The following is a 20,033-nucleotide window of genomic DNA, read 5'->3' as shown; positions in this document are numbered from 1 at the left end:
CAGATATCTTACTCTCTGATTAAGACTGAGACTTCCATTTTCTTGAGGAGAAAGTATCAGTAAAATGTTCTGGATAACTTTTCAAGGAAGTGTTTGGTAGCTCCCAGCACAAAACCTATGACTGATTATTGCAATTTGTGCGCATTCAGGGTCACAACCTGTTTTTTAAAATTTCCCACATATGGCATGTTGCAAACCAGATAAAATACACAGCCACTTTTTAAATATGTGAGGCATGTAGTATAGACTGAGATGAAGACACCATAGTAGAATTAATCCTAGACAATATTCCGATGTAGTTATTTGCGTCCTTGCACAGATCTCTAAGGGTGTCTCTATATTTTGAGCTAGGTATGTAATGCTCAGCTCAAGGAGACATACCCACTCTAGCTTTCATGGAGGTGGTGCGCTAAAAAGAGAGTGCAGCTGCAGTGGTGAGTGTGGTGAGAGGGGCTAGCCACCCGAGTATGTGTCTAGTGTCTTGGATGGGTATGTAGTTGAGGCAGCTACCCCATCCTACCACTCGTGCTGCCATGGCTAGACTATTTTTAGCACACTAGCTAGTGTGGGTATGTCTCCTTGAGCTAGGAATTACACCCAGAGCCCAAAGTACAGACGCACCCTTAGTTTACGATCACAATAACGTTCTTTACCTGTTACCCTCTGGAGGAGATTGAAGCGACATGACATTCGGTGATGATGCTTCAGTAACGTCCGATATGACTGGCCCTCCAGCAATAGCAGGACTGGTTAAGCATGAGGCAGGTTCTGTAGATGGCTGCAAAAGAAAATACAAAAGGATCAGTTTGTGATACACCAAGAAGAATTAAAGAAGTTCGTTATGTCAGTTATACATTGGCTCAACAAGCTTGTAACAGAGATTCTGGATCATCTCCACCAAACTCCTTGCACTGCCACACATTGCCTAGTTGAACCCAGCAGCTTGGGACAGAATGGGGCATTTGATCTCCTGGACCATCCCCTGAGGTGGTGCAGCTACACCACTCCTACAGGGGGCGGTAGCTAATTGGCAAAATCTAGTCCCTCCTCCTGGGCATAGTCCCATTGAATTCAATGGAACTACATCTTTGGTAGTAAGAGTTTACAGGATTGGGCCCTTTGGGCAAATCCCTGCTTCTGTCACTCATGGGAGCAATCCTCTTGCATTCAGTGAGGTAGCTGGTGGAACTACTCACACAAGGAAAGTGCACACAGCATCATAATCACCTCAAACCCCTCCCCCACCCAGAGGCCTACTACAATATACCTATAAAATAACTGTGCCAATTGGAATGACAGCTCCAGAGGGATTTTAATGTAGGCAGAATGGGATTAGCCACATTTAAATTTTCCAAGACCCCTTAACTTCCCCTTGGTTGAAGAATCCACGAGACCTTTAAATCACCGCAAGCAACCAGGACCTTATCTTTATGTCCCAACAACTCAGCATAACACTTTCCCTCTCCAGTTACGTATAGTCTTTGCTTACAGCATCCACTGCCTGGGAATTCACCTTGTTTAAACAAATGGCATCTGTTCTGCAGTGGGCAGGGTAACCAAAACAATCACAGGAGTTATGAGGCTATGGATTATGCAGGGCTGTTGTCGTCTCATCTGGCCAGGAGGCCTCTGTTTCTAGCTGCTCTCTGAACTTCTCCTGGCTTGGAGAGCTAGGAAGAGGGTACGGGCTGCATGTCTATATGCAGGGCCGTTTTAGGTGGGATCTTTATACTCAGAGTCCAGAGGTGGCATTTTGGGACTTGTGCTCCTTAGTCATTTAGGTGGCACCCCAGGTTATTACGGAAAGATTCCCAGCTGGGAGGACTCTTACCATAGATGTAGCCCAGAACATAGTCCCCCCAGGCTACCCATGGCCAAAAAGACCTGGCTAAAATGACACCGGGTTGTGCTCCAGCTGTCTCTCCCTCCCTGATCACATGAGCCTGTGAGTAGTAACCAGGAAATAGCATCCAGAATCTCTCTCCCCTACTCCAGCCAGAGCCTCTTCACACTTTCATCCAGCCAGGGAACAGCAGGGAAGGGCAGCCAGAGAGCGGGATGGGCCCTCTTTCACTAAGGGATAGTGAATATTCAGATAAATAAAATGTAACTTTGCAAATCTCTCTCTCCGCAATGAATTTTGCCACATTGGGTCACTTTTAAACATTTACTCTCATTTAAAAAAGTTACCTGGGCTAATATTCATGCACAGAAATGTCACCTTTGTCACAACGACACCATGGCAAAAAGAAGAAATGAAGCCAGTGTACGTGTTTGAAAGCGAACCTACCGACTGAATGAAATAGGAATCATGAAGAGGGTCCACAGACAAATTTCGGCTGAACTTGGACACTTGTGGCACTGAGCTTCCATCATCTAGCATCAGAGGTCTGTAGGGAAGAAGGAGAAAAGATATTTTATCTCAGCCTTGTCTTAACTGTCTGCCACCTAAGTATGAGTGCAAGAAACATCTGAATCAGTGGTTGGCGTCAGCATGAAGCTTCTCAATGTGCGTGTCTTATTTTCTTCTGCTGTCAGGTGCTTTCCTGTCTTGTATCACGGACGGTAAAGTGAAAAGATACCGTGTAATAGCAGCTTTGGATAGATCACCAAGCACACGGGACCTTTCATGTCCATGCAGAGGACACAGGACCTTGGTTTTCCAGGTCTTATCTGAAAGATCCACACAGGGTAAATGACTCATGACTCAGAACTCTATTTATAGCTCACAGAAGACAGAAAATCTGATTCACCCCTACCAAGATTAGAAGTTGCAGTTCCACAGAGGTCTAAGTACAGTACTTCAAACCTGGGGCTTGAACCACCAAACCATCCATCCCATTGATTTTCCTTTGCACAGGCTGCAATGTTTATGCTTTTAATAATTCAAATTAAGCGCTGGGAGGGGTTATATGACTAATACTAGAGAAAACCTATTACCTCAGCCATACTATTAAAGGGAAGTTCATTCTTAGTGAAAGCCCTGTCAAGCTACTGGGTTCCAGTGAGACCCAATCATCCAGTGGAGACCTTCCCAATAGCAGCTTTCACCTTCTCACCAGAAGTTTGAAAAGAAAATCTTTTCTCCATTTCAACTTTGTGTGAATTTCTGCAATTTGCCTATTCGATCCAGTTGTCTCTTCTACATTCTGTGCTCTGTTTTGCAGTTTCATCCCCATTCTGCCCAGACATGCAACATAACCCAATGCCCAAGTATTTCAATAAACCAAATTTCAGCTCAGTTAGACTGGAGTCTAAATTTAACTGTGTATTACATACACATTTCACCAGAAAGGTGGAAGGCTGATCAGAAATAAGGTATTTATTAATGAATGGAATAGAGAAAATGAATAGAATACATGGGAATGCAACTTTCTAGATAAACCGCAAGCTTAATTTTGGAGGACTGGGGGTTAATGCCAATTGCTGTTCCCCCATCCTCAGTTAAGCTTCCATTCTATATGATGTACAGTACCTAGGCCCCTGAGTCCCGATGACAGTCAGGAATTATTTAAAAAGTGACAAGTGATTATGGATATCTCAATTTTGCAAGGGGTGGGGGAAATGAAATACCTTAACAGGGCTTGATTAGTACAAAGTGCTGAGCCCCCATCATCTGAAAATCAGGTCCCTTTAAGGGGTCTCAGGCTGGGACCTTGAAAACTGAGGCAACTAAAACCACTAGACGCTTTTGAAAATTTTGGCCATAATTGATCTCTCTTGCGTACTAAGATACAGCCTTCATCACCATAGTACTTATGCACCTCACACTGATTTAGCCTCACATTACCACTGTGAAATAGGGAAGTATTACCCACATTTTGCAGATGGGGAACTGAGCCACAGAGAAATTAAATAACTTACTTAAGGCCACACAGGATGTTTGTGGCAGAGCTAGGAACCAAGTCCCTGTCGACTACCCTAACAACAAGGCCATCCATCCTTCCTCCCCTAACAGCCTCTGTGCCTTTCTTTAGATTGCAACTGCCATGGGACAGGGAATGTCTTTGTTCTGTCTTATATGGTGTTGACCACATTGTCAGTGCTTGATAATAGTAACAAATAATAAATGAGAAAAAGGCCAATGGGCAGCTGGAAGTCCAAGTGGAGAGATTTCTTAGGTGGAGTCCAGTTGTTTTACTCTGGAAAGAACAATGGGGAATGTTTTGAATTGGCGTACAGGAAACTGACTATTTCAGGAACCCTTAGCATGTTATTTTTTAAAAAGCAGCCAAGCATATTAATCTCCTCGAAAACCAGAACCTGATGCTGAATGGCAGACAGCTGAGCTTGCAAGGGGTTACAAATCCTCCTAACAATGAACTGACCTATAGGTCTAACTTTATAGGTTAGCCCATTCTTTCTGCATCCTCTTTTCATTGAGTTTCCTCCTCATTGCTAACATTTAAAACAAAACAAAAACAAACAAACAAACAGTAAAACCCAACACTTGCCTGGCTTCTCCCTCTCATTTTCTTGTTTTAAAGAGAAATTGGCTCTAGTTCTCCTAGATCAGCTGCTTGGTTAGTCAAGTAGAGCTCAGAAACACAGGAGGCCTATAGGGTTATACCCATTACATCTAGCAAAAACAAGTGTGTCTTTATCTTTGTGTATTTCCATGCACCATCTAAACTTCGTAAGTTTTGTAAGTAAAATTATGTTCAAACCAGAGAGGACTACCATCTTCTAGAGGTTATGGTCAGTGCCTGACTTCAATAACACTGCAGCCTCTGTGCTTTGCCTAGGCTTGGTGTAGAATATCAATTAGCTTCCCAGACCCAAAGAAGAGCTCTGTGCAAGTTCGAAAGCGTCTCTCTCACCAATAGAAGTCGGTCCAATAAAAGACATTACCTCACCCATCTTGTCCCTCTAATATCCTGGAACCAACATGCCTAACACAACACTGCATACACATGGAAGCAGGCAGAGAGTGCTTACCTCAGGGCTCAATATTTTAGTACTTCTTAGACAGACTCCATGACCTTACCACTAGCTAACTGCAGCTCGAACCCTTAATCAGCCAGATCCCCTGAGTGGCTGAGCTGCATTGCCAGGACTGTTCTTAAGCCCAGCGGTAGCACTCGGGCAGCAGCTGTCCAAGGCTTATGCCTACATCTGCAATCATTCCTGTGCCTGTCTTGTGCCCAGCTTGCTCCACCACTGTTCCTGCTTTGTTCTGAGTCCTATGGCTGCCTTGCCCCTGCTCTGCTCCAGCCCTGCTTCCCACCTTGGTTCTGGACTCTTGGGTCCTGATCCTTGGCTCTGGCTCCTGGATCTTGTCTTTGAATGTGTCATGGACCAGCCTGGTGGTCAGAGCCAGAGTCAATGTCCTTTTTAGCAAGATGCTTTCATTTGAGAACCACAGCAAGCTGCAAAGCAGAGAGCAGAGTCCCTTGCCATGTGCTTGGTATTCTCGTTGCCAGGAGCCAGAAAATATCATTTCCTAGTAACTTCAATTCATCCTAATACACAGAAGTGCTTCCTCTCGTGTCTGAATGCTGTCACTGCAGCTACCATAGATCATAAATAGAGATGAGTTCAAACTGGAAGACAAGATCCACCTACCCATGAACTTGGAGAAGTTTGTGTTTGGGTCTGGATGCAAACTTGACAACTCAGGCCCATCTTACACAGACTTTACATAGAGCCAGAGGGCACAGACCTGCAAGTTACAGAAGCTCTCAACAAGGGGTGAGTTCTCAACTAACACTCATAGCCAAGAATTGATACACCAGCTTCTCCTCTCACTCACTCCCCTGATACAGTGGTGTACCTTAACTGCCTTCGGTGGAGCTACTCCAGATTTATACTGGTTTAAGTCTCTTTTCAGCCCATCACTGTGGTATCCAAGCACTTCGAATGAAATTCACCTCCGTGCCGAGGGCCAGCACGCGGCCCATTTAAGACCTCAAAATAAAGCCTGAATTTGACCCTTTGCGCAGGGCTGAATTTTACCCTAACAACATATGCTTATTCCCAAGGATCTATTACAATAATAAAGAGCAAGTCCCACGAGATGTACATGCCATCAGTGACTTCCACACAGCAGTAATTTACCCTTAAGATTATAGTTGTAGAAGCAGCATCGGTAACCTAGGTGCAACCTGAAATATTTTATATGCATCCAAGTTCAGCAACCCTATTTTAATTAACTGATTATTTTAATTAGCTAGGGCCCAATCCTGCTCCCATTGATTTTAATGGGAAAATGTCCATTGGCTTCAAAGGGAGCCGGATCAAGCCGTCAGTTAGCTAGGTTGTCCCTCTTTCAGCTCACTCTGTATTACGAAAAGAAAGGTCAGAGCAAGCTGACGTGGTGGTTCTCTAAAGGCCACTGAATGAGGACTGTCAGCAGGTCTGACTCAGCAGTTCTGCCCAATTCATCTGTTATCGCCATGGTGCCTGAGTCAGGTGACCTCCCACCCCACTCTGAGCTGAGCTGGTGTTTTTAATGAAGTGTGAGCATTATCCATCCGTGTGCATGTGTGCACGCCACACAAGGGTACGTACAGTTTTCTCTTTATCCCAGTGCCGCTGGGGTTTGATTGGAGCTGGCCGAACAGAAACTGAATCAGCTGTTGGGGAGATCAAAGTCAGGTGTTAATCAGCAGTGGCCCAGCATTCCACACTCCAGAGCACCTTTCTTATCATGTACATTCCCCCATTTCACCGAAACCCCAAAGAAATGGGATCTGCCATGCAGAATATAGAATCATAGAAATGGTGGGCTGGAAGGGTCCCGTGCTAAGGTTGGACCAAGCAGACCATCCCCGACAGGTGTTTGTCAAACCTGTTCTCTAAAAGCTCCAATGACCAGGATTCCCCGGCCTCCCTTGGAAGCCTATCCCAGAACTGAAACTACCCTTAGAGTTAGAAAGTTTTTCCTAGTACGGGGTGGAATATCCGAATCAGAATGTATGAAATGACCGAGCCTGAAAAGGTTCAGGAGCAATCTGCATACTTAAAACTCATGGGCCTGATTTCCAGGTAGCGTTTCTGTGTGTGGAATTATGCACCTTCTTTGCATGCACGCTGCCAGATGCGCATGAACAGGACTAGCTCGCTCGCCATGTGCATACACAGTCCCCAACTAGCCCCATCATATCTGGTAGTATGCGTGCAAACAAGCACATAATTGCGTGTGCATCAATGCACACAGATCTGCTTGACCAGAATCAATCTCTATATAAGGTAATGGGCTATTTACAGATTAAAAGGCAATACCCTACAGGTGGTCATCCTGGACTGGGGGTCTCAGCCATTTCTGCTGGATTTTTAACCCTATTGAGCTCAGAATCGACATTTCAGGACACTAACCATAATGCAAGAATGCTTTCATAGTGAGAAATCCTTCATCAGAAGACAGTTGACTCAAGCCTAATGTAACACTTTTACCGCGGGCCAAGTACAAACTGTGTATTAGCATCATGTCTTGCATCCATCGCTTGCTTGTTTCTTGCAGTACAAGAAAGAGAGCAGCGAAAATGCAACTACGGTGTGTGTGGAGCTTCTACCACGCCATCGTGTTAGAATCAGACTCCTCTTTGGTGCAGAGGGAATCACTGTGGGCTTCGCTGTGCCATTTACATGCAGCCCCATGATGGGGGCTTTGTGGAGTCTCCCCTCCCCTGGGGAAGCTCTAGGAGGAATTCATAGATTTTAAGGCCATTGTGATCATCCAGTCTGACCTCCTCAATAACGCCGACCCTAGAATTTCACCCAATAATTCCCTCAACCAGACAGATAACTCTGGAAGCAGAACTCATCATGGAGCTGCCAGGCAGACTGGGGAGCAGCCACCTGTACACTCCCTTGTGCAACAGGCCAGTTCTGATGTCCAGCGTGGAGGAGGAACAGCTGGTCGGTGCACCTCAGAAGTCACACTGAGAGACCAGAGACTTCGGCTGTCTCTGCATGCACAAGGGATGGGGAGGCTCTTTGCCTCCTTTCACAGCCTTCTATCTGATGCCGCTGCAAGAGGGCTCAACGTGGGCCTGGAGTCTTTGACATCTATGGAAAAACGTGACCTTCCCATCTCCTGGACTGTGCATAAAACGTAATGTGAACCCCTCGACAGAAAAGCTGATGCCGTTTTTAACGGAGAAGTTCGAGAAGGACAAGCACAGTGCCTCAGTGCAGCGACTGCCGTTAGAAACCATACAGTTCTGCCTATCCATGGAGATAACATTGCTGTAGTAGCTGTGATATTCCTGTTCTTCGCATTGACTTCAGCAGGGGCAGGCTCAAGGATCTTATGCTTAGGACTAGGTAGTGCAACCTTTTCTCCCCTTGGTGAGTCCCGCCTCACTCACTGACCTCAGTGGCGCTACTTGTGTGTGTAAGCACTCACCGATGGGAGGGAGGGTTGCACAATCTAGGGCATGTACAGACTTTGTGATGATTTTACTGTGACTTGCACAAAGAGCTAGGGAGAAATTTGGGCAAGCCCAAAAGTCTGTAGTCGACACCCATAGTCCAAGGTATTAATGATGAGGACTATCTCCATACAAAATGGAAATATAAATGATCCATCTTCCTCCCATTGAAACCAGTGAGCGCTTTGCCCCTGATTTCAGTGTAAGCAGGATCAGGCTCAAAGTGCCCATGACTCCCCTACATATATTGCATCCTAAAGTCACTGTGATCACTAAGGAGCAATACAAATTCATCTGCTTAAGGATTTTACCCTTCTTTGTACATGGGCACAGAACTAGATGCTGAGTCTGAGCTTCCCCAATGCCATCCCGGGGCTGCACGGCTGTAAAACCAGATATAGCCAAAGGTGATACAATTCTCTGCCTCTCAGGCAGAGCTCCTATTAGCACTCAGGGGAGCCATGTGCAATGCAATTAGGAAAGAGGGAAAATACATACACGACAATGACAGAGGCTGAACAAAATATAACATAGGCTCTGGACAGGAATAGGGAGACTTAACTACATCTATCTGATAGTCTGCATAACACAGTTCAATACAACTTTACAGTTATCTGAGCCGAGCTAGTCTGATCACTACCTTGTTGATCACTTTCTGTTGCTGAGAATGATTCTGCCTGAGAGATACAACTTCCCGCCACAGGACTTCATTCTGTCTGAAAGGAAAACAGAAACATCCCCTGAACACACAGACATCCCCACACACAGGCGTTGCGTTTGCTGCCGTGGCCGACTGCGTGTGACTTTTATCTTTTCTTAAAACCCATCATGCTGGAGACATGATTATCTGAGCTTCTCAACCTTCATATTATATATATTTAAAACAAGTAGTTGGCCTTCATGGTTGCAGAGAAACCTTGAAAATACAACCCCTAAAAGGTTCAACAAACGTAAGGCAAATAAAAAGAATATAAATCTTTGTGATTTCTGACTGGTTTGGGTTGGCAATACTATACTTCTTTCCACTTCAACTGAAATGGCACTCCTGTAAATTCAATCCCTCCCAACCCCAATGAGATATTATTATTAAAGAGTCATATTTCAAAGGAGCCTCTAAAATTGTGACTGCAAATCAAATTATCCACATACACACATAGCTTGTATGCAAACACAGGTTTTATGTGAGCCGTTTTATAGGCTCTCTCAAAAATTTGTCCTCAAGGGTCTTCTTTTTAACACTAAGAACTATGTGAATACAGCACGGAGGCTCCATCCTCAGCTGATGTTTCTGTGCCTTCGTTGTGCAGCGGTCTCAGAACAGCCATCGTTCTCAGTGCCTTAGAACTTGGCACAAGATAAGTTATAGACAGAGCTGGTTGAGCAATTCATTGGGAAAAAATACCCAGTGAATACAGCCCTATTATTTGCCCACCACTCATTTGTGACTGTATCCTGATACCATTATTTGTAGGCATTTGTGGAACAGTTTGGAGGTACAATTTTTCAGCCTGTGGGCTGTGTGCAATCCATTCATGTTGACTGTTCACTTCTCATTATTTGTGGTATGTGATTTTAATTCATTTAATGCAATTTTTAAATTCCTTTTATAAATTCAAAATGGAAAGGAAGACCAAAACCCAATACTTCATTGGACATAAAACAAATGTTTATAGCACAGAAGAGATTCATTTTAAAGATCACTTCATTGGATATACAGAATGGAACATATAGTAAGAAGATATACATATACATACAGAAAAGGTGGAAGTTGCCATACAAACTGTAAGAGGCTAATTAATTAAGATGAGCTATTATCAGCAGGAGAAAACCTACTGACTGCTATACTTACCTACATGCCTCCAGCTTCCATCCAGGACACACCACACAATCCATTGTCTACAGCCCAGCTCTAAGATACAACCGCATTTGCTCCAATCCCTCAGACAGAGACAAACACCTACAAGATCTCTATCAAGCATAAAACTACAATACCCACCTGCTGAAGTGAAAAAACAGATTGACAGAGCCAGAAGAGTACCCAGAAGTCACCTACTACAGGACAGGCCCAACAAAGAAAACAACAGAACGCCACTAGCTGTCACCTTCAGCCCCCAACTAAAACTTCTCCAGCGCACCATCAAAGATTTACAACCTATCCTGAAAAATGATCCCTCACTCTCACAGATCTTGGGAGACAGACCAGTCCTCGCTTACAGATAGCCCCCCAACCTGAAGCAAATACTCTCCAGCAACCACATACCACACAACAAAAGCACTAACCCAAGAACCTATCCTTGCAACAAAGCCCGATGCCAACTCTGTCCACATATTTATTCAAGTGACACCATCATAAGACCTAATCACATTAGCCACACCATCAGGGGCTCATTCACTTGCACATGTACCAATGTGATATATGCCATCATGTGCCAGCAATGCCCCTCCGCCATGTACATTGGCCAAACTGGACAGTCTTTACGCAAAAGAATAAATGGACACAAATCTGACATCAGGAATCATAACATTCAAAAACTGGTAGGAGAACACTTTAACCTCTCTGGCCACTCAGTAACAGATTTAAGGGTGGCAATTTTGCAACAGAAAAGCTTCAAAAACAGACTCCAATGAGAAACTGCTGCGCTTGATACAAACTAGATACCATTAACTTGGGTTTGAATAGAGACTGGGAGTGGCTGGCTCATTACACATATTGAATCTAGTTCCCTAAGTATCCTCACACCTTCTTGTCAACTGTTTAAATGGGCCATCTTGATTATCACTACAAAAGTTTTTTTCTCCTGCTGATAATAGCTCATCTTAACTAATTAGCCTCTTACAGTTTTTATGGCAACTTCCACGTTCTCTGTATGTGTGTGTATATCTATATCTATCTATCTATCTTCTTACTATATGTTCCATTCTATGCATCCAATGAAGCGGGCTGTAGCCCATGAAAGCTTATGCTCTAATAAATTTGTTAGTCTCTAAGGTGGCACAAGTACTCCTGTTCTTTTTGTGGATACAGACTAACACGGCTGCTACTCTGAAACCAGTCATTTTAAAGATCGTATTGGATGTGCAGGATATAATTCCCAGAGATCCATAGGTCTTACAAATACTCCCCAGGGTTTGCAACTATGTCATGAAGCAGACACATAGGAGCAATGTGCATGCGATCAACTCACTGCTTCATGTCCTGCATTTGACACTCCATGTTCTCCTGCTGACTTCTCAGAATCTGGACTTCGTAGAGCAACCTGCTGAGATCCTCCTGGCGCATCTTCGTTTCCTCACTTTTCACAACAGATACCTGAGAAGAGCACATGAGGCAGAATTTACTACTGCAAGATGTTATGCACAGGGATAAGAGTTTTGCAATGGTTTCTAAGCAGGAGTATCAGCTACAGCCTGGGCTATTAAGTGATGATATATTGGAACAGGAGACACAGTTTTAAGAGTCTGGGGTGGCCCCAAAGAGACATAGCTAGGGGCATTGAAAAGTAAGTAGAGGCTGAAGAGCATGAAAAATACTTTAATAGTGAGGTCTATTAGGCTAGGGACTAGCATCCTAGTAGCTGTGGTGGAAGACCCATCACTGGAGTTATTTAAAACTGAACTGGACAAAAAAGTACTTTAAAGGATCAATGCAGCACTAGCACAAAGGAGCTGAACTAGATGATCTACCCAGGCCTTCTACATCCCTAATGTCAGCAGTTCTAGGAAGTGAGGTTAGCTAATGGTGCAAGCTTTCTAGCAGCCTTCCATCACTCTGCCCATTCCTCTAATGGCACCATTAGACCCCACGCACATCAGCGCCCCAGGAGAGGAGGTGCAGCTGTCACTCAATTCCCACCTTCCTTTTGATGTGTTCCAAGAGGTGTTCGTGGCCTTGTAGGAAATAAAGATGCTGGAACTCAGTATCATCACGTTCAGGCTTGACAAGGCCACCCTGCTCTATATTTACCACTTTCCTGAAGCCATCTAAATGTAAACAGAACTGGTGAGAACCATGTAGAGCATACAGATTGGGAAGAACAAAGAATCCCAATGTTTGAATTAGACTTCCCCGCACTTACCCACTGATTTTCAAGTGTAGTTTCCTTTTCCCTGCTCCCAATTTCTGCCTGAGTGTTGTCCTAGATATTGTAAATATGCTGCAAGGAGCAAACCCTTCACTGGTTAGCTCACATGGTCCATAAGATGCCAGTCACAGAGATGGGCCTGAAACACTAATTTGTTTGGACAAATATGCCTCAAACCCCAAACAGGAGGCACCTGATGCTGAGATGGTAGTACAGTCTCTACAATCAATTCAACCCGGCACCTCTCTGCTGAATGGGGCTGCTAATTAGTGCCAGTTGTAATGATGGTGGCCCTTGTTTGTTACCAACTTGCCCTTTAGCACTCATTCCACATGGACTACTGAATGGATCTTGGATAGAAACAATTTTTTAACCTAGGCTGAGTTTAAACTGCTGGCCTGCAGTCGAAAGGGCCATTTCTAATCCTCATGCGAACATCCGCAGCCCACCTTCACTTTGTAAAGCTTGTGTGAAAAATAAAAATGTAATTAAGGCTGGAGTTCATCACCAGGCAGAGGGCCAGCACAAGGGCAAAACACCTCTTACATTCTATTTAAGACCTCAAAATACGACATACACAGTGCCTAGGTGTTTTGCTGGCCTCTGCACAGGGGTCAATTTCACCCCCTAAATCCAGCACCTACTAGTGGGATATTTTGTTACCCAAAAACCACTCACGACACAGATCACATGTTCTGTAGTTGCTTGAGGATTTTTAGGAATGGGACATGTGAAATGCTGTGGAACTTCAACCGGTGCTTTAAAATATTAATACCTTTCCGATGCATTAACAACAAAGACAGCAAGTGATAGCGTTGCCCCTAGCAGCTAGATTCATAGATATTTAGGTCAGAAGGGACCATTATGATCATCTAGTCTGACGTCCTGCACAACGCAGGCCACAGAATTTCTCCCACCACTCCTGCAAAAAACCTCACGCCTATATCTCTGCTATTGAAGTAGTTTAAAGACTTCAAGGAGCAGAGAATCCTCCAGCAAGTGACCCGTGCCCCATGCTACAGAGGAAGGCGAAAAACCTCCAGGGCCTCTTCCAATCTGCCCTGGAGAAAAATTCCTTCCCGACCCCAAATATGGCGATCAGCTAAACCCTGAGCATATGGGCAAGATTCATCAGCCAGATAGCTAGTCACTGCTTGGGGCCCTGTGGGTGTTCCAGCTGGAAGATGAAATTGGAGGTAAGTAGGTATTTCTTTGGTGCAGTTTTGTTTATTTACACAGAATTTGCAAAGTCCCGTGTCTCTGAATGCAGCAGGAATCAAATGGCAGGAAACAGCTTCTTTTACTCACAGTACCAAGAGCACCCTTTTCAGTCTGCACCCCAGACCTATAAACCTCTCTCAAGGTTTCTTTCAGGGTCAGCTCTCAGCTGGTCCTTCTGGACCTCTCTCTCTCTCAATCTCTGTCTTTTTTGTTGGTTCTCAGTTTCTTTGTTTTCTGCCTTCCCTCACTTCCCCCTCCCCCTGCCATATACCCAGAGGTGAAAGTAAGCTGGTACGCATCAGTACGGCGTACTGGCAGGAGCCGGTGTGCCGTACCAGGGTGAATCGACTTCCCAAGTCGCAATTTAAAGGGCCTGCAGCTCCCAGCAGCAGCTGGAGCCCCTGGCCCTTTAAATTGCTGCCAGAGCCCCACTGCTGGAGCCCAGGGGTAGCGGCGGCGGGGCTAGGGCGGCGATTTAAAGGGCCCGGGGCGGAAGGGGCGGCTGAAGCCCCATCCCCGGAGCCCTGGGGAAGCGGCGGCGGGGCTCTGGGGATGATTTAAAGGGCCCAGGGCTCTGGCCGCCGCTACCACCCAGGGCCCTTTAAACCGCTGCCAGAGCCCCCGGCTGCCGCTGTTACCCCGGGGAGGGGGAAGGAGGCACTTGCCGGTACAGGGTGGGCCGGGGCTGGCTCTGACCTCCCCCAGCCCCGCTGAGCCCTGGCACCTCTACGCCTGGCAGTTTACAGCCCTGGCGCCTCTGGGCTTGCTGCATCAGTTATGAAAGTAAAAAAATTACTTGAGCCCTGGCACCTAATTGCCTGAGCCCTGGTACCTCTTTCATTGCAAATTAATCACTGCACATACCCTTCCCCAAAATGATATTCAGCAAAGCTCCTGGACAGTTGATGCACTCCTTTTGACTTAGGTCGGGCTTATGCTTACAATTGTGTTAACTATAGGGTGAGTTCACACTAGAGTGTCTCAATCCCATGACAAGGTATCACCCAGCTGATAACAATAGTTTACCTGCCATAGTGAAAAATACTCAATAAATTTTCAAATCTGTTTTCCTTTTTCCCCCATGAACTGCTGTTCTTCATAGTTTTGGCAGGCCTGGAAGTAACAAAATACTAGGAAGGGCTAGACCAGTTCTTACAAAATCTCCACTCTGATTTTTTGAGCACAGAGATTTAGTAGGAGATTTTCAAAGGTAAAAATCAGGTAGGTGCCACTGACTTTCAGCAAGAGTTTGGCACCTCGCTGCCCTTTGTGCCTCTGAAAATCTTTCCCTTGGATGCTTGTGTTCACTTATCTAAACCATACCTGGGACTCTTTGATATTGGCCTGAACTATAAGCTGTGCCATAATATGCTATATAACATAGGGAAAAGTGTATTAAGTGACCAGTCAAGGGGCAAATAAAAACTGGTTTTCTAACAAAAATGACCTCCTACTAATGACGGAGGAGAACTGTCCTCAGTACAACCAAACCCTGGGCACGTGTGAAGATTGTGCTTTTAAGATTCTGCTACAGGGCAAGAACGTCCAATAGGGTTTCTGAAAATTCTGATGTAACATGTTATATAAAGCAAATGACAAATGATGTGTCATCAGACTGAATATAAGCCGAAAACTTTGGAATGGAAACTTCGTTAATTTACAACATATAATTTAAAGTAAACTGTGTACTCTAATATAAATACACCACAAAGAAATCTCACCCCTGCGTTCTGATAACAAGCCTTTCTCGTGACCTATGAATTCATCAGAAGCCTTTAATCAATCTGCAGCCTTCTATAACAATTCTTTATCTATGGGGCACAGCCTTCTGTCTTTACAAGGGAAGGCCTTCATTTAGACACATAATTCAGGCCACACACAGTTGGCACTATCTCATTTATATTATTGTACATTAGTTGCTTCAGAAATGCTAAACCTTAATATGAAGGGTAAGGCAAAATTATTTAAGAAAAAGAATTTAATCCATTTCAGTTTTCTTGTGTCCTTCACTTTGAGCCTGTGTGGAACACGGAGTCATATCTGGGTCTTGGCTCTTATACTTAAATGTATCTATTATTCTTATGCTTATTTTATTCCCTTCTTTCCCAGATGATGTCTCCATTACAGAGTACTCAGGCATTGGAGTTTTACTTACACATGTTCAGCTGCCGGACGAAGCTGGCCATGTTGTTGTGTTTGAAATATTTAGGCAGCACCTCCTTGGCAAACTGACCTTGATCAAAAACGTGGAAGCTGGTGCCATTCTGCAGAGAAGATAGGAAGAAAAGAAAAAATTCACACGGTAATTCTGGAATCCCCAGAGGCATGTGCGAGCCAATGAAATGGGAGGTGGCCAGATGGAGTTAATTAGTTAGAGACATGACTGTCAAGGTGTAATAAGGTGATCAGATACAATGGGGTTGAGATGCAATGGTGGCGAGGATGGGGTAGTAGTGTGTTACAGTGGATAGGATACCGAACTCAGGAAACCTGGGCTCTATTCTGGGCTCTGCCACTGGCTTACAGGGTGACCTCGGGCAAGTCACTTCCCTGCTCTGTGCCTCAGTTTCCCCAACTGCAAAATGGAGATAATGATATGGACTTCCTTTCTAAGGTGCCTTGAGATGGACTGAGGAAAACTTATATATTATTATTGCATGGTAGTTATACCTAGACAGATTGCTTCCATGGGACTTCGACTTCAAGGCTTCCTTTCTGTGGAGACATGAGTATGGCAAAGCCATGCATGCTGGGACACAAAGCTGAGTGTATGTGCCAACCAACAAGAAGGTGGAGGAAGTAACCAGGGTGTCAGCCATTTTAGACTTCATTCTGACTCACAGAGAAACTGGCTGCAAATCAGAAGGTTGAAGACAGCTTGGATGGGTGAAAGTGATCATGAAATGACAAATGTCATGATTTTTAGGAAAGGAACAGCAGAATAGGGACAGTAGATTTCCAAAAGGCAGACTTAAACAAAGTCAGAGAACTGGTAGGTAAGGTCCCCTGGGAAAAAAAAAATCTAATGGAAAAAAGGAGTTCAGGAGAGCTGGGAGTTTTTCAAAGAGACAATATTAAAGGTGCAACAGCAAACTATCCCATGCAAAGGAAAGATAGGAAGAATAGTAAGAGGCCAACATGGCTTCATCATTAAAGAATATTTAGGTAAATTGGATATATGCAAGTCAGCAGGGCCTGATGAAATTCATCCTAGGGCATTGAAGGGACTAGCTGAAGAGATCTCAGAACCATTAGAGATTATCTTCAAGAACTCATGGAGGATTGGTGAGGTGTAAGAGGACTGGAGAAAGACAAACATACTGCCTATCTTTAAAAAGGAAAACAAAGAGGATCCAGGGAATCATAGACCAGTCAGCCTAACTTCAATACCTGGAAGGACACTGGAGCAAAAGATTAATCAATCAATTGGTAAGCACCTAGAGGATAATAAAGAATGGACAGCATGGATTTGTCAAGAAAAAATCATGCAAAACCAACCTAATTTCCTTTTTTGACAGGGTTACTGGCCTAATGGATGCAGGGAAGCAGTAGGCAGGATATATATTGATTTCAGTAAGACATTTGACACAGTCGCACGTGACATTCTCATATGCAAACTAGGGAAATATGGTCGAGATGAAATTACAATAAGGTGGGTACATAACTGGTTGAAACACCATACTCAAAGTATAGTTATCAATGCTTTGCTACCAAAATAGGGGGACGTATCTAATTGCGTCCTACAGGGGTCTTTCCTAGGTCCGGTAATATTCAATAATGACTTGGACAATGGAGTGGAGAGTATGCTTCTAAAATTTGTGGGGGAGGGGTTGCAAGCACTTTGGAAGACAGGAATTCAATTAGAATTCAAACTGACCTTTAGAATTGGTCTGAAATCAACAAGATTAAAGACAAATGCAAAGTACTACACTTAGGAAAGAAAAATCAAATGCACAGCTAGAAAATGGGGACTAACTGGCTGGGCAGTGGTAGTGCTGGAAAGGATCTGGGGGTTACAGTGGATCACACATCAAAGATGAATCTGCAATGTGATGCAGCTGAAAAAAAGGCAAATATCATTCTGGGGTGTATTATCAGGAATGTCACATGTAAGAGGGGAGATAATTGTCCCACTCTACTCAGCACTGGTAAGGCCTCAGCTGGAGTACTGTGTCCAGTTCTGGGTGCCACACTTTAGGAAAGATGTGGACAAATTGCAGAGTCTAGAGGACAGCAACAAAAATGATAAAAGATTTAGAAAACCTGACTTACGAGGAAAGATTAAAAAAACTGGGTATGTTTAGTCTTGAGAAGACTCGTGGTGGGAGGGGAGAAATTTGATAACAGTCTTTAACTATGTTAATGGCTGTCATAAAGAAGATGGGGATCAATTGCTCACCATGTCCACTGAAGGTAGGACAAAAAGCAATGGGCTTAATTTGCAGCAAAGGAGATTTAGGTTAGATATTTAGAAAAACTTTCTATCTGGGTAGTTAAGCTCTGGAATAGGCTTCGAAGGGAAGTTGTCATAGAATCATAGAGTATTAGGGTTTGAAGGGACCTCAGGAGGTCATCTAGTCCAGCCCCCTGCTCAAAGCAGGACCAATCCCCAATTTTTTTGCCCCACATGCCTAAATGGCCCCCTCAAGGATTGAACTCACAATCCTGGGTTTAGCAGGCCAATGCTCAAACCACTCAGCTATCCCTCACTTTCTGTTTAGAGATAGAAATGCAACTTACATCCCATCCCAGGCAGTCTGAATGAAAACTGTGCTGAACAATGTTCCAGTAGCTAAAAACATGACAAAGAGGCTGGCATCAAAATAGTTTTTTTTAAAGTCTGCTTTAATTATAGTTCCTTTTGTGGAAAGTGAGTTTATAAACACATCATCTTGGACAATTCTCTGTTGAAAAATAAATCATGTCTACTTGTAACAACTGTTAATAAAGTCAAGTGCACAATAGGATTTCAAAATGCTATAGAGTCAAACAATGTTAGTCCTTTAATTGCACTTAGCGTTTAAAAGCCACAAATGATAAACAATAAGAAACATCAAACAAATAAAAACAAACCTCTTAAAAATAAAAATAGACAAACTGCCAATAGACATGCATGTCACCTTGTCCACCATACATACTAGTTCAAGTGCTTAGTAAAAATGACAAGTGATTTGGGGGCCCAACTTGAGATGCCTTAAAGGAGCTTGATTTTGAGAGGGTTGGTACTTATTTTCAGAAAATCAGGCCCATTTAAGGTGTCAAGCTGGACACACAATAATCAAGGACCCCCCCCCCCCCCCAAGTCATTAGTCACTTGGAAAATCTTGGCCTCTCTAACACAAATGTGTATCTATAAAAGTCTCTCTAAAGAACATTCGGTCTTTTTTAGTTAACCAGCTAATGCTGGCAAGGTACTTTGAAAATGTAAAGTGCTAGATAAATGCTACAGAATATCATCTATTAGATACTTTGGACTTGTTTTTGTCCTGCTGACATGTGCGGTTTAAGTGACCTCCGGTATTAGCTGTACTTACAGTGCTCCAGCAAATTAGATGGTTTGTTTCAGGATCTTCCACCAGCGTCCACAGTTTAGTCAGGAATGCTGGCACATTACTGGAGTATCCATCCATTGCCAGGGAACTGGGTGACTCTTGCATAGCTTTTCAATGTTTTAGTTACACTAACTCCATCTCTTTCAATATGCCTGTCTCGCCGTGCGTGTGGGTCACAGGGAGACTGAACCATTTAGTTTCATCCAGGTCCAGCTGAGAGTAGGCCCCCACTGAGTCACATCAGCAGTGCTGTTCGCACTCTTAAAAACTCAGCACAATGCAACGGCATCACCAGCCCCAGAGAACAATGCACAGAATTAAAATGCACTGCAGCCGATTGCACAATGCTGTGAATAAACATGCAGCGTCATGCAAAGAGAACACACGCTGTACACCTTAGGCTGGGAGGCTAGCAAATCACTGGAATGAATTAAGAAAACACCTGGCTGGCATGTTTGCAGGATGCCAGGAAGCAGCGACACTGGATTGTGAAGGTACTGAGTTTAAACATTAGTTAGGAGACTCCTTGTTCTGAATGTTGGCACCCAGAGATAGGCAAAATCAAGGCCGGTTTTAAGTGTGCCAAACCTTAGTCAGCCTGGGCAAAACCAAAGCTGAGTCCCACATTACCTGAATCCCAGAGTGCAGCGAGCTTTGGATAAACAGCTCTGGATTGGGTGAAAATAGAGGATGAAAATAGATAGGCCCCAGATGCCACAATCTGCTTTATTATTATTCCAGGTGTTTCACCCACTGCTAGTTATGAGCAGCTGGATTCATTTGGCCCAGACTCTGAAGCCCTT

At 44.1% G+C, this 20,033-nt stretch overlaps 1 protein-coding gene across 1 annotated transcript in view; it reads right to left on the bottom strand.

The window, feature by feature from the left end:
* HSF4 (heat shock transcription factor 4) overlaps positions 1-19,479 on the bottom strand; it is a 34,508-nt gene extending 15,029 nt beyond the window's left edge. The window contains exons 1-8 of the mRNA XM_037877310.2: positions 19,213-19,479; positions 15,834-15,942; positions 12,229-12,356; positions 11,561-11,685; positions 9,016-9,091; positions 6,511-6,575; positions 2,291-2,390; positions 654-778 (exon numbers count right to left, since the gene is read on the bottom strand). Of these exons, the coding sequence (XP_037733238.1) occupies positions 654-778; positions 2,291-2,390; positions 6,511-6,575; positions 9,016-9,091; positions 11,561-11,685; positions 12,229-12,356; positions 15,834-15,942; positions 19,213-19,335 (851 nt within the window). The 5' untranslated portion in view covers positions 19,336-19,479. The remainder of the gene's footprint in view (positions 1-653; positions 779-2,290; positions 2,391-6,510; positions 6,576-9,015; positions 9,092-11,560; positions 11,686-12,228; positions 12,357-15,833; positions 15,943-19,212) is intronic.
* Positions 19,480-20,033: the final 554 nt, after the last annotated feature.

Source organism: Chelonia mydas, chromosome 12, assembly GCF_015237465.2.
Source record: "Chelonia mydas isolate rCheMyd1 chromosome 12, rCheMyd1.pri.v2, whole genome shotgun sequence".
Classification (NCBI taxonomy): Eukaryota; Metazoa; Chordata; order Testudines; family Cheloniidae; genus Chelonia; species Chelonia mydas.
The sequence above is the reverse complement of the archived record's forward strand: the minus strand, read 5'-3'. Positions and strand labels throughout refer to the sequence as shown.